Source organism: Artibeus jamaicensis, unplaced genomic scaffold (assembly GCF_021234435.1).
Source record: "Artibeus jamaicensis isolate MK-2021 breed Jamaican fruit bat unplaced genomic scaffold, CSHL_Jam_final scaffold_1031, whole genome shotgun sequence".
Classification (NCBI taxonomy): domain Eukaryota; kingdom Metazoa; phylum Chordata; class Mammalia; order Chiroptera; family Phyllostomidae; genus Artibeus; species Artibeus jamaicensis.
In genome coordinates, this window is record NW_026522026.1 from 913,686 (window position 1) to 928,460 (window position 14,775).

The 14,775-nt window shown below is 38.1% G+C and overlaps 1 protein-coding gene across 1 annotated transcript; it reads left to right on the forward strand.

Moving 5' to 3' along the window:
- The first annotated feature begins 1,683 nt into the window (after window positions 1–1,683).
- Window positions 1,684–12,906, forward strand: ENAM (enamelin). Its single transcript, XM_037148612.2, has 8 exons — window positions 1,684–1,737; window positions 3,466–3,534; window positions 3,654–3,698; window positions 4,396–4,437; window positions 6,094–6,369; window positions 7,362–7,424; window positions 9,055–9,105; window positions 10,042–12,906. Exons 1-8 carry the CDS (start codon window positions 1,684–1,686, stop codon window positions 12,904–12,906), a joined length of 3,465 nt encoding a protein of 1,154 aa, XP_037004507.2.
- The last annotated feature ends 1,869 nt before the right edge of the window (window positions 12,907–14,775 follow it).

Below are 14,775 nucleotides of genomic sequence, written 5' to 3' on the forward strand. Positions count from 1 at the left end.
ATTCAAGGAGTTCATCATCACCAAGCCCTTATTATATGAAATGTTAAAGGGACTTATCTAAGAAAAAGAAGTTAAAGAAACATGAACAATGAAAGGACAACAAACTCACAGTTATTAACAACCACACCTAAAACGAAAGCAAACTAAAAGGACAGCTAGGTCAGGAGTGGAAACATAGAAATGAAGATCTCAAGGAGGGTTAGCAACAAGGGAGTGGGAGGAGGAGATAGGGGGAGAAGGTACAGAAAATAAGTAGCATAGACAGTAGAAAGAAAATAGATGGGGGGGGCAAGAATAGCATGGGAAATATAGAATCTAAAGGACTTGAGACACATGGTCATAAACTAAAGGGGGGTAATGGTGGGCATGGGGGGTAGGGTGGAGGGGAATGAAGGGGGGAATAGAACAACTGTAACAGCATAATCAATTTAAAAAAATAAAAATTAAAAAAAAATAAATTCCTACAGTGAAGTTAAAAAAAAAAGAACACTCGGTCCTGGTAGCCTTATGTAATTTGAACCAAATCAAGCCTTCCATGGACATGACATTCCAATCAATTTTAATTATGTATTAAATATATTAATTACACATTAAATTAAATACATATATTGGCCTGCCTTTTGATGATGTTCAATGATATATGACAATAGCAGAGTAAACATTCACCTTTGTCCCTTCAATGTCTTTGTATAAACAGAGTTTCTACACCAGAAAAGCCCAGATTCATCAAGGAAAGCATCTTCTAAATCTTGCTGCAAGCTCTTTTTCCTAGACTGCTATTATACATAATAAGAGACTTGATTTGACAGCATCTATAATAACACATTATAAATTTTACATTGGATGTGTTTTTTTACCTTAAACTCTTGTGAGGGCAAAACCATCTTTCTCAAAGCTGATTGGTTGCACAGGTCAGCAACGGTGCTTAAATGTGACCTTGCTCTCCCAAGCTCTTCCAACAAGGAGCAGCCTTTGGGTACTGAACATGGTAACTCTATGAAGAATTTGTTGTATTATTCAGAAAAAAATGTGTCTTGCTTCTTGAAATCTCTCTGGCTTCTGCAATTTGTAGTCATTTCCACTGTAGACCATTAAAAATATACTTCAAAGACAGGCTAACAAAGTTCAAGTAAAAGTTATTTTTTAAATATTGGAGCTTCTAACTGGCATTGGGTGAGTATTAGAGATTATCAACATAAATAATGTAGAGCCAAAAGTAATTTAATTCATAGGTGTTGGTTGACTTCTGTATTGCATTCTTTGATATTAGTTGTATAATCATGGTTTGCAGAATGATTTCTGATAAAACTTGAAACTCCTTGGTTTATTTGCTATATTTGTTTTCTTATAAGTTTTCTTCCAACCTAGTTACATCTCATTTAACACTGTGATGTACATTAGAGCAGCCAAGTTTTATCAACATTGTACTGGAAATATCTCATAATACAGTGCCCAGGTCATTTTCTCTCTGATTTAGTTTTTACTTTACCCTTAAAAGAACAGATTAAACTTGATATAGAAGACCCTCTAATAAAAGTATGATTGGGTAAAACAATTAATTTTATATGTGCCACCACAGAACTGAAGCTTTGGAAATCATTTTGTTTGTTTCATTTCTATATGAGTTTTTTTCTCATGCCAAACCATCTCTTTCTAGAAGGCTTATGAAAATTTTGGTGAAAAATGGTGCTGCTTCAGTGCAGACATGGAGCCTCTTTTCCTAAGCTAGATAACTTGGTGAGTATTCTCACTTATTTTTCCTCATACACACGGGTTCCATACCAAACTAAATATTGTCAGAAGTACACTGGATGGAATAAAACACTATTTCAATGTGTCAGAAGAAACAAAGAGCATCTGAGTTAATGGCTGGGATAGAAAAAGTAGGAACTTACAAAGCCACCATATTTCATAGCAGTCATTATGAGTGTTATTTTCTGTTGAAAAAAATAACTAACCATAAATTTTCATCTAATCATGAACATTTAGAATTGGAAGGAATCTTAAAAGTCATCCAACACAACATGTTAATTTTACAAAAGATAGAATGAGTAGCATTTTATATTTGCAGAATAAAAGACCACATTATCCTACATAATTGTGAAACATTATCAAGAATCTAAGTGACAGCTATTACAGAGATGGATGATTAAGCAACAGAGAAATTAAACATCCAAAAGTTCCCCAAAATCTTAGGCCACAATCTTAGAAAGTAGATTTAGGGGGGAAAAGGGATTCATCAATAGTTTCTTTATTAGCTTCCTTGTATTATTGTAGGCTATACTAAACACACCAGCTCCAGTTGTTATTTTTACAATATTATAATTCTGAAAATCTTTAATTAGGAGACAAGGCATTTATATATTACTGCTTCCTTTGTTTAATTACATTCTCTCAATTTCTCTAACATATAAAAGGTAATTTATAACACCTAAATTTTAGGAAAATGCTGGAGCATTCTTTAATCATATTGCTAGGAAAGAAGCAGCAGGGTGAGCATCAGCTCAAATCGCTGCTAGATGCATTTCATGCTCAGAAAGAGGCAGCAGGAACAAAAGGGACGAAAAGGTACTGGTGTCTATATGCTGGTTACCATGCAGGGAATTGTGCTGTATCTGACATACCATGAAAATAAATCATTCTGAGAACATTTATTTTCTTCTGTTACATATGCAAGTAGAACAGTTTTCTTAAGGAATTATCCAAGGAAATGCTTCAGAACAAATCTTGTTCAAAGATGTAAACACAAGCTCTATTTATACAAGGCTTGAATAATTAACTAAAGTAGTATAAATTAAATCCATGAAAATAATCTCCAAGCCACATATATGTCTACAGTGTCAATATCTCCTTCTATATGTTTCATCCAAGTACCTAACAAAGAGATGAAATTTTAGTTTTGCTTATGTTTTTCTATTTCTCTGGCCAGCCCTTGAGCAGAAGTGATTTTTAAAAAGGTAAAATGATAATAAAGAAACAACAATAGAGCAAAAAAGAAAAGAATAGGATTCTGGACTATTTCAGCTTATTTAATTAGCCCCTATATAACTGGATGTTGTCGACAGCTTCTTAGGTAGGAGTTCAAAGTACTGATTTTGGAGTGTGCCCTCATTGAAACTGAGATTATTGTAAATAATGAATATAGTCAGACATTACTATGCCTTTCCTAAACAGGCTAGCAAATAGCCTTCTTTCATCTTCTCAAGCATCACTATTCTCTCTCTCTCTCTCTCTCTCTTTCTCTCATCTCTTCTTTTTACTTTGACCCATTTGGCAGTTTAGAACAGCTCTAGGTAACATCTAATGGTTTCTTGGTGTAAAATAAGAATGGCAGCAGAGGCCCCTATCACTGTCTATATCTGCATTCCCCTTGACGGACAGATGACCTAGTGCCTAAAGAAGTGCAGAGTACCCCAAGCATAATTATTTCATAGTTCAAAAATAAAATCCATTTTTTAATTTCAGGCGCCAAGTGGAAAAATGAAGATGCTCCTGGTCTTTCTAGGTGTGCTTGGGAATGCTATTGCTATGCCAGTAAGTTTTTTTTTTTAATTTTAGGACTTTTTGTGTCTTTGTTACATATCTTGGAGGAAATTATTGGGCTTATTTCAACTGACATTCTGAATTTGTCATTGATATTCTTTCACTTCCAGATGCAAATGCCCCGAATGCCTGGATTTAGCAGTAAAAGTGAGGAGGTATGTATGTTTAGTCTCTGGAGCAAAGTTTTCCAGAGCCCTGTTCTGAGAGTTCACTTAAAAAGGATAATATTGGAAAACTTTCTGATACATAAAGTTGCTTATGAAAGAGATCGAGGAAGTGACATTGAAAGACTTAAACTCTCAAATCACAGCAAATTAATAATTTCCCCAGCATCATCCCTCCTATGTATTTCAATATTCCTTTCCAAGGTAAATGTGAATTTGTGTTACATATAGATAGCTTTTTTGCTAAGTTCTCAAGCTAGCAAATGCAGCCATTTGTACCATTTGGCTGTTAGAAGGTAGACACTTAAGCATATAAATAACTTTTACATGACTCCTATCCAGGATCATTAGCCAAATTCATTACACATCAGAAGGGAGGATCATTTTTTATAGAATTATCACACTCTCAAATCCTGAATTCCAAAAAAGTACAGTATAATATCTAACTTCAAAATAAACCAGATTTTTATTCTCTATTATTCTATATTGATTCTTCTCAAAATAAAATTCTGAGTAAAAAATGAAAATAACATAGAAGTGTTTATTGCTTATTTATTTTAAATTTATTAATACCTCTAAAAGATATTAGGGCTCTTATACCTTAAAATCAAAAAATTCAACTTATTTATTATGATTTGTGGATTGATTGAATGAAAAAATTTCCATTGATGGATTCCTTTGGTTACAGATGATGCGGTATGGTCAATTCCACTTCATGAACTCTCCACATGTAAGTGATTATTTCTAATGATTTACATTATTTCCGGTGATTTCTTGTTTGTATACTCATAATTATATTTGGGGGTTTGTCTTAGCTAATTAAGACATCAATAGCTATCTAAACATTTTAATTACAATATAACCATTATAAGAATTTCAAGGGGGAGAAATAATTTCATCTTTCCCCTTACATCAAATTCTCTTCTTTTTAGATTTTATTTATTTCTTTTTAGAGAGAGGGGAAGGGAATGATAAAGAGAGAGAGAGAAACATCAATGTGAGTTTGCCTCTTATGTGCCTGGACCTGGTCTGGAACCCAGGCATGTGCCCTGACTGAGAATTGAACCAGCGACTCCTTGGTTGCCGGCCACACTCAGCCCACTGAGCCACACCCGCCAGGGCTCACATTTTTTTTTATTCATTACTATTGTTGTTTCGAGTAAATAAAACTCATTTATTAATTACAAATATTCTTTAAATCTAAGAGAAATGGGCTCTGGGAAAAGATCACACAATATTATTCACAAACAATGAGAACACAAAAATAGCATAGTAAATACTCAGGGTGTGTGGATTATCTTGAAAAATAACACCAAAATTATGAAATATGTTCCTATTTCATTGAAATGAATTTAGGTGATACCACCGTGTGTTGATTCTTACTGCAGCAGTATCATATGTCATTTTTGACTTGTGATATAATTATAAAAACTATTTTGGGGAACAATCCAGGACTTCATCAATTTTCTTTTTATTCAAGTCATTCTCTTTTAAAGCCCCTCACCTAAACTTATTATCATTGTTAAATTTTCTCATCTTCAGCCACTGATTGGACTAACTCTTTTAAACTCTCATTCTTGGTTTTAGTGCCTTGGCCTATAATTTGAAATGTTCACCAACTTAATTTGTCATAAAATACTGCATCTTAATGCAAGATTTGCAATTTTACCTTCCTTCAGCCCATGTAGCATTTTTACTGTGTTGTGTGTACATCACCCAATAAACAACAAGAGATTAATTACTGAAGACTGGGAGAGACACTGGTGTTAAGCCAGAGAAGGAACATTTGAATGGGATTTGATGTTGTAAAAGGTCAATTCAGACATTAGCATTTTCAGATTATAACTACTTTTGCTTCCCTGTCAACCTTGTAATTGTGGAGATTCTGATCATGAAAACAAAATTCATCTGTGATCAAGAGGCACTGGCACCACTAAGGGGGTGTTTACACAGCAGAATTTCTATAGTCTCTCTTTTTTCATTTGTTTTTTTAACACCCTCACTTTCTTTATCTTCTTTTTGCTTTGCCTCCTCTTTCTCCAGCCTCTAAGAATCCACAGCAGGTTTGAACTTGACATCAACTTCCCTGTAAACTTATTTATACACTTCTTACCAGTCAGGGTTTCATTCTTAAACTGAAGTTGCGCCCGCCCCCACTTCAGCCTTTTGCTTTGTTTGGTTGGTTGGTTTTCTACAAGACTGAATGAAATTCATTTCTGTAAGATAACATTTAAAAGAATGCTAGCTATAGACCTTGATGCTTCCCTTGTTAAATTCCATAGGATTTTTAAGATCCCAGGCTGAGGTTAAAGATTAACAAAAGAGAGTAGGGAGAGCTAGGATCTCAGCCCTCAGGTAACCTTACTGTTATTTGCTACCCTTGCAGCTAGCACAGCTGGGCCCCTTGTATGGATACGGTGCGCAAATTCCTCAGCTCTTCCCACAGTACCAGATGCCCATGTGGCCCCAGCCACCACCCAAAATGGGGCGCCCATGGAAACCTTCGTTTCCTTCAGCACCCAAACACCAGAGCAAGACTGATCAAGTCCCAGAGACCGAGAAACCCAGCCAGCCTCAACCAAAGAAGCCACTACCAAAGCGGCCCTTAAAGCAGCCACCACCTGCCCCAACTCCACCACAAGAGGAAGCCCAGCCACCTCAGGTGAGACTTGCCCAGCAAAATTCAAAACCAAATCGTATGGCCTCAGAGTGATGGCCTGGCCTTGCTACTCCCACATAACACACTGGCTTCAGTACTGCTCAGCCCAGATACTACTATGTACAAATTAGAAGCATTAGTTATAACATCTTCTTCCAAGGTGATGCTGTCATCACCTATCCAGGACTGCCTAGTGAGTCCATTTTGGTCCTTGTTTGATTAGAAATTACCCTAAAACTCTTGCCTTAAAGAAGCTCCTTTTAAAATACAGGTGTAACATGAGCACTAATGGAAGACTCAGGGAACAGAGATTTGAATTCTATCCCCAGCCCTTATTGCTTGTATGAACTTGAGCAAGTAACTTCACCTTCCTAGAATCCAGGTTCTCCATGGGTGAATGAAATGCTCTCCAAGTCCCTTCCAAGATCTGAGCTTTGGTGATCTAAAATGTTGCCCCAAAAGGTTGCACTGCTTCTAGTACTTCAGGATGGTCCTGACTTAGAGCAAGAAAATGCATCAGTGGTTTCTCAAGATCTCATCTGGTGTGGAGCTTCTCAAATACTGTCTCTTAGTCAATCAGCATTTATTATTAGACACTATTATAAATGTAGAGAAAACAGAATCGAATGAAAAAACTCTCCTGGATTGGAATCCTGGCTTCAGTAGTTTACCAGCTATGCAGTTTGGGCCAAGGGACTAACTTCTGTGAACCTCAAATCTTAAGTGAAATGGGAATAACTGTAGCACATATTTTCTTTGGTTATATGAGGATTAAATTAGCTTTCCATTATAAAGTTCTCAGCATGAAACCTAGAACATGTGTTCAATAATGCTAATACTAATTGTTGTTACTATCATCTCTTCCCTAAAATTAAAAATCACAGTTTAAGGCAAGACGTAGACTCTCCCAAGTTTCGAATAATTGTATGTACTAGGTTTGTTTTTCATTTCTTTTTCTCACTTCCGCATCACTCTGATTCTTTCTTTCTCTCCAGCCATTTCCACCATTCGGCAATGGGCTCTTTCCCTATCAGCAGCCACCGTGGCAAGTTCCACATGTGAGTTCTTCCCTTTATGTTAGAAGTAAAAATTAATATTTGCATGTTATACCTCAAATTAATATGAATTTATACTGCTAAATGGACTGCTGTGTGCCAATCAGTAGAGAATCTGGAACAAAATCATCACATCAGTCATCATGTAGGGAAAAAAGGATTTTTAAGTGAATTTTTTATTCATTTTGGTGACATGGACACAGATTAAATCACCAATCACTGATAACTTAGTTAATGAGTTAATTTTAAAGGTTGTGCTACTTCATTACCATTCCCTGCTTCCACTAGAGGTTAGAAAACTCAAAGATTATCTTAATTTAATGTAATGGAGAAATTGGAACAAAATGGAGTTTGAAAATCATAAGATAATTAGACAAACATCTTTCTATCATATCTTGTTTCTAGCTACAGATATTTTATTATTAAAAATCATACAAAATAATATTTACAAGAATCCTTTAAAATTTAAAGTCATTAAAATATAGTATTGAAATTGCATCATAGGTATTAAAATATGAATTGCAAAATAAACTATTTGAACTAAAGAAATAGTAAAGACAAGTTGCTGTTAAATTAACAAAAAAAGAATAAATGACTTCATTCAGCTACAGCACCAGTTTTTCTTGTCTATGACTCTTATAACCAAGAAGGCTTCTTATTAACAAGGAACAATTCATTTCAGTAAGAGTTTGTTAGTTTTTTGTTTTTTTTTTCATAAAAGAGTCACTCTCTTTTACTGGCCATACTGAACTAAGGAAGCTGAGGCAGTACTAGGTGACTATTTAAAAAGAAGATGAGGCCCTGGCTGGTGTAGCTCAGTGGATTGAGCACAGGCCTATGAATCAGAGGATCGTGGTTTGATTCCCAGTCAGGGCACATGCCTGAATTGCAAGCCAGTTCCCAGCAGGCAACACACGAGAAGCAACCATACATAGATATTTCTCTCCTTCTCTCCTTCCCTTCCCTTCTAAAGATAAATAATTGAAATCTTTAATAAACAAATAAATAAATTTATTTAAAATAAATAAAAATAAAAAGCAGATGACCATGATTCTCATGCTGAAGTAGCTATTAATCTCATCTAATTTCTTCAAGATGTATAGCAGTTGAACTGTTTTTCTAAGCTCTCCTCTGAGTAGAAACTCAGCCTTCAAATTTGATTAGAAAAACAAAGCTCAATCAAATAAAAATATTATAGTAATAATCCAGGAAAGATTGTCAATTTGTCACCCTAAGTGAGAAGTAGACATTCTAAAAATAGCATCATTATTTATTCTCCATTATTACGTGTTCTAACATGGATGTTTGGACCCTGGTGGCTCTTAACACTGTGTGTGTGTGTGTGTGTGTGTGTTGGGGTGATGGGGCCAGTGACTGCAAGGAGATGATATTTCGAGTGGGATGACCTACCATCCTTCTGAAGCCTTTGCACTCACCAGTATTCACTGACAGGTTATAGTTATAGTTATTAATAGCTGGATTGTGAAAGCTAATGACTCAGATGCTAAAAGCTAATGATGCTGACACCCAATTACTGATATAAACTATTTTAAGACCCCTCAAGTCTAACAAGCAAATAGCAGCATAAAAAGTGGTTTTCTCTCTTATGGTCCCTGTGTTTTTCACCTTTCAGAGGGTACCACCAGGTTACGGACGTCCACCTGTCAGCAATGAAGAAGGGGGAGTAAGTATAAGTAAAGTTACATTCCCTATTAGGAATTACAACCTTCTAGCCTCTACTTTCTTTTTCCCTAACTAATAAAGTTAAAATCCGACACATGAAACTATAGCTCGTGTGTCCATGATATAAGAGGGGAAAAGTGAAACGAATCAAGCCAGTAACCTAAAATAAAATGAATGTGGTACATCATTTCTCCTCCATGTGTATTGAAACCTTCCTCCTTTTTCCCCTCCCTGTCTCTTTCTCTCCCTCTCCCTCCCTCTCTCAAAGAAGGCTAACCTAATAACCTATGCTCCAAGTAGATGATGGACCCTACACAGTGATGCAGCCACTAGTAAACAGGAAAGGAAGTAAGAGAATCTTAGAACGTTATCCCCAGAAGGGAATTACGTAATCATCTAACTCTCATCGTGCAATTATTAAATCCCCAAGAAAATAAACTACTAATTAATATCACCTACTGAGTGGCTAAACTTTTCCCAGAACCCAAGTCTTCTGACCCCCATGATTTTTTTACTGCACCGCACTAGGAGAAGTACCAAATGCATGTCTCAGAGCGATGTACTGTTACTGCAGTCTAGCACCATGTCGTTGAAAGTCATTGTAGTGTTTGTGGCACAGCAGATATTTAAAATGAGAACAGAAGAATGAGGAGGACAGAGGATGGAAACCTTTAGAAAAACAGTTAGGTTCAGAATCTAGGCCTAGGAAGAGAAAGCTGAGAAGTAATGGTCAGGAAGTCCAAGCACCAGAAGAGAAAACCAGAAGGGAGTGGGCTCATGGAACCCAAGGAGAAGTTAAATCTCAAGAAAGAAAGCTTAAGTCATTAGAGTTAAAAGAAGCATGTGGCTGATAAGATTCTCTCTCACATTAAAAAAAAAAAAAACACCATGGTGGGAAACAAAAAGTAATTAACAATGTCCATCTTCTTCCCTACAGAATCCTTACTTTGGATATTTTGGATATCAGGGATTTGGGGGACGTCCTCCATATTACTCAGAAGAGATGTTTGAACAAGATTTTGAAAAACCCAAAGAAGAAGACCCTCCTAAAACCGAGACTCCAGCCACCACCGAACCCTCGTCAAATTCAACAGTTCCTGAGACTAATTCTACCCAAGCAAATGCAGCCAGTCCCGGTGGGCGTCCAGGTGGAAATGACACCAGCCCAACAGGCAACAGTGGCCAGGGACCGAACACAGTGGACAACCCTACAGCTAAAAACGGGGTCGACTCTCCCCCAGCAGTTAATGTTTCAGGCCAGGGGGCACCAAAAAGTCAAATCCCATGGAGACCAAGTCAGCCGAATATTCGAGAAAGTTACCCAAATCCTAACGTTCAAAGTTTTCCTGTGGGAAGACAATGGCGTCACCCTGGTACTGCCACAGGGCACAGACAGAATTGGCCTTTTTACCGAAATCAAGTCCAAAGAGGCCCTCGGTGGAACTCCTACGCTTTGCAAAGCAAACAAGCAGTTCGTCCAGGAAATCCAACCTATCCCAAACCTCATGCTTCCACTGCAAGAGGCAGTTCTCCCAATTCTGCAGGAAATCCAACAAATTTCGGAAGGAAACCTCAGGGGCCAAGTAAACACCCTATGGGAACCAACATTTCCCCTTTGCATCCCAAACATAGTACTACTGTTGGCCACAATGAAAAAATTCAAAATCCAAGAGAGAAGCCATTAGGTCAAAAAGAAAGAATAGTCATTCCTACAAGGGATCCAACTGGCTCCTGGAGAAACTCTCAAGATTATGGAGTTAATAAATCAAACTATAAACAGCCTCAACCTGAGGGTAACGTGCTAGTCCCAAATTTTAATTCTATTGATCAACGTGAAAACTCTTATTACCCAAGAGGAGATTCCAGAAGAGCCCCAATTTCTGATGGACAAACCCAAACCCAGAATTTGCCCAAAGGGATTATTGTAGGACCGAGAAGGATCCCATATGAATCAGAAACTAATCAGCCAGAATTAAAGCACGGTGCATATGAGCCTGCATACCCTGAGGAAATCCCTTCCCCTGCAAGAGAACAATATCCTGGTGGAAGAAATACTTGGAATCACCAAGAAATCTCTCCACCTGTTAAGAAAGATCCAGGCAGACAGGAAGAACACTTGCCTCATCCTCCCCATGGCTCTACAGGAGATGTGCACTACTCTGACTATAATCCTTTTGATCCCAGGGAAAACTCACCATACATTAGAAGCAGTAAATGGGATGAGAGAGATGACTCACCCAATACTGTGGGGCTACCAGAAGATCCGCTGTACCCCATGAATACTCCAGACCCAAAAGAAACAGTCCCTTATAATGAAGAGGACCCAATTGATCCAACTGGAGATGAGCTTTTTCCAGAACAAAGTAAATGGGGTGTGGAAGAGTCCAGCTTTAAAGAAGGCACCACAGTTAGGCATTACAAAGGTGAGCAGCATACCTCAAGTCAACCAAAGGAATACCTTCCGTATTCCTTAGATAATCCAGCAAAACCCAGGGAGGATTTTCCTTATGGTGAATATTACCCCTGGAACCCAGATGAGAATTTTCCATCATATAATGCAGTGCCCACTGTACTACCACCTGTGGAGAGCAGGGGCTATTATGCTAATAGAGCTGTTGGACAAGAAGAAGACACTGTGTTTCCTTCTTGGAACTCCTGGGACCACAGGATAGAAGCCCAAGGGCAGAGAGAAAGAAGACCATATTTTAGCAGAAATTTCTGGGATCAGCCAAGAAATGTACACAAAGCCCCTGCTAGTCCACCACACCAGAAGGAGAACCAGCCTTATCCCAACTCCCCAGCTGGGCTTCAGAGAAACCCAACATGGCATGAAGGTGAGAACTTGAATTATGACATGCAGATTACTAGGTTAAATTCACCAGACAGTGAACATTTGGCTTTCCAGGACTTACTGCCTCCAAGTTACTCAATAGGTCAAAAAGAAGCACATTTATTTCACCCTAGCCAAAGAAGCCCTTGCTGTGCTGGTGGCTCCATTGGACACAAAGACAATCCACTTGCTCTACAAGACTACACTCCGTCCTTTGGTCTGGTACCAGGGGAGAACCAAGAAACCAGCCCTCTGTATACAAAAGATAGTTATGCAAAGCATGCAAGACATACTATCTCCCCAACAAGCATCCTACCTACCCAAACAAACAGCTCAGAGAAAAGACAGCCTGTAGAAAGTCAAAATCCAAGTGCTTTTAGAGATGATGTGTCCACTCTGAGGAGGAACACGCCATGTTCTATAAAGAACCAACTGGACCAAAGGGGAAGTATGCCATTTTCTGAAGCCAGTTCCCTTCAATCAAAGAACACACCTTGTCTCAAAAATGACCCTGGAGGAGAAGGAAACAATATTTTGGAACAAATATTTGAAGGCAACCAGGTCAATGAAAGGACCATTGACCTTACTCCTGAGCAGCTTGTTATCGGGACACCTGAGGAAGGCCCCAAGCCAGAAGACATCCAAAGCGAAGTGCTAGGAAATGAGGGTGAAAGGCAACAACAAAGACCATCTAGCATCCTACAGCTGCCATGCTTTGGCTCCAAATTAGCCAAATATCACTCCTCCAGCCCCGGAAATCCCTCTAGCATTGGAAGGCAAAGCCCATTCAATGGGGATTCATTAATTCCTACTGAAATTCCTAACTCATTGGCTGGATTAGCTACTGGGACTCAGTTTCAGAGTGTAAATGTAGATCCACTTAATGCAGACGAACGCACTCCATTTGATTCCCTTCAAATAGGGACCAATCCACAAGACCAGGTGCAAGACTGCTTACTACTTCAGGCCTAGCGATTATATCAACTGAGTATTCTTTGGAGGAGGAAAATGCCTGATATCGCACAGTGGTTCTTAAACTTCCCCCCACGACTTGATTAAGTATCTGACCCTCTTGGTGATTCTTAAGTTTTTCCCCATTCCAGCAATAGGAGTAGTGGCCCAGGTGACATGATGAGGTTGGGTCTCTGGGTGTCACTACATCTAGGGCTGTCACTATAGGCACAGACCTTTTAAAAAAGGCAGGAAGACTATGACCGCCACCACCTTGAAATGTGGAAGCTACTGGTCAGGTTAGTTTCCCTTTGCTTGCTGATTCTTCTTTTTTCTCTCAAAATTCTGTGCTTACAAAATTCTCTGATTTTGCAAGACAGAAAAGCAGCTGAACTTTCCATTTTATGTATGGAGATCTATATAATCCTGATGATTGTACATTTTTTCCTGTGTTGGTCTTTGTCAGTTTTTCTCCAAGTTAACGTTCTCTTCCACTACCTTTTTTTCGCCTTTATCATTTCCTTTCTTATCCTCCTTCTTTTATTTCTCTCTCAACCATTCTATATTTAGCTTTCTATTTTTCATTCCCATCTTTTTACCACTTCTTATATGCTAAGCTATCTCTAATCACCAGTAGTCTTTATATCTACCTTTTCCATTCTGTCTTCCTCTCTTCCCATCTCTGTTCTACCTCCCAACATGTCACTTGTCACTCAGTCTCTTTCTCTGACTCCTCTTCCCTTCAACTAATCTTTCTCCTTGCTGCACTATTCTAATATCTTAAGATTGCAAGTCACTCTCCCTTTATGGTATCTACCCTCTAAACTCTAACCTAATTTTTCTTGGCCACGCCTGACCTTCATTTTAGAATATGTTTCAGGAATAGTAGACACTAGTACCTACTTTTGTTTTTAATATTCTTATGTTCTTTACCAGGCAGACACAGCTCAGTCAAAGGAACACATTCAAGGACAAGTTTAGGGGGAGAGAAACTAGTACCCAGACCTAGCAGTCGGGGACCACGGCTTGGGAAGGTAGGTGGGCAAGGACTGCCACGCTGTGACTGAGCCTCCAGACCAAAGAGTATAAGACTTGCCATTCCCCAGCACCAGCTCATCACCTGCAGGATTTGGGAAACACTGTCCTGATCAGTTAAGGGAAACACCCAATGGCCAGTTTTCTTTAATAGTACAATATGAGTGATGCTAGCAATATGTGCTACTAGTAACAAAGACTTTTATTCTTCATGTCCTGGTAGAATTATTTGCAGACCCACTTTCTTCATATCTTGATTAAATAGTGTAATTTATTTTGTAAAGTAGACATTTCTATATTGCCTTGCTTAGAATACAAGGTGTTTTGCTTTTATTAACAGCATTTGGCCTACTCTCTGTATATTCCTGCCTAGAGAGAAAGAGTTCTCAGAATTACCAGGAAAGTTACCTGCTAACTCTAAGGGATTTCTTAGGAAAAAAATTGCCTGGGACAGAGTTCATAAGGAGATCTCAGAAATCTGAAAAAATATAATGTTGAAAACTTCCTGAGGAAATGAATCTTGTCCTTTTAGTTTTATAAAGTTCCTGGTACAGTGTCTTGCACATAATAGATACCCAATAAATACTTACTGATAGATTCTTAAAACAGCTTTTAAAGCTCCCATGAAAATACAGCAGTGTGCTCTTCCTGCTGGTAAACCACAGAGTATGCTGAATAAGCTACCACATTCTGTTGCTTAAAATATTCAGCAACATCTGCATTGTAGAATCTCAGGGTAAGAAGGGATCTTAGACATAGACTATTCTAGGCCACCCACTAGTTGCTTAAATCCACCACCACCACCAGTTTTATATTTTAATCATTCATTGCAAAATCATTAACTTATTCTATATA

Excerpts from the sequence above, each read along its gene's own strand:
- ENAM (XM_037148612.2), top strand. The coding sequence starts at position 1,684 with ATGGTGCTGCTTCAGTGCAGACATGGAGCCTCTTTTCCTAAGCTAGAT. Across the intron at positions 6,370-7,361 it reads AGGAAGCCCAGCCACCTCAG|CCATTTCCACCATTCGGCAA; the intron begins GTGAGACTTGCC and ends CTTTCTCTCCAG. Across the intron at positions 7,425-9,054 it reads CACCGTGGCAAGTTCCACAT|AGGGTACCACCAGGTTACGG; the intron begins GTGAGTTCTTCC and ends TTCACCTTTCAG.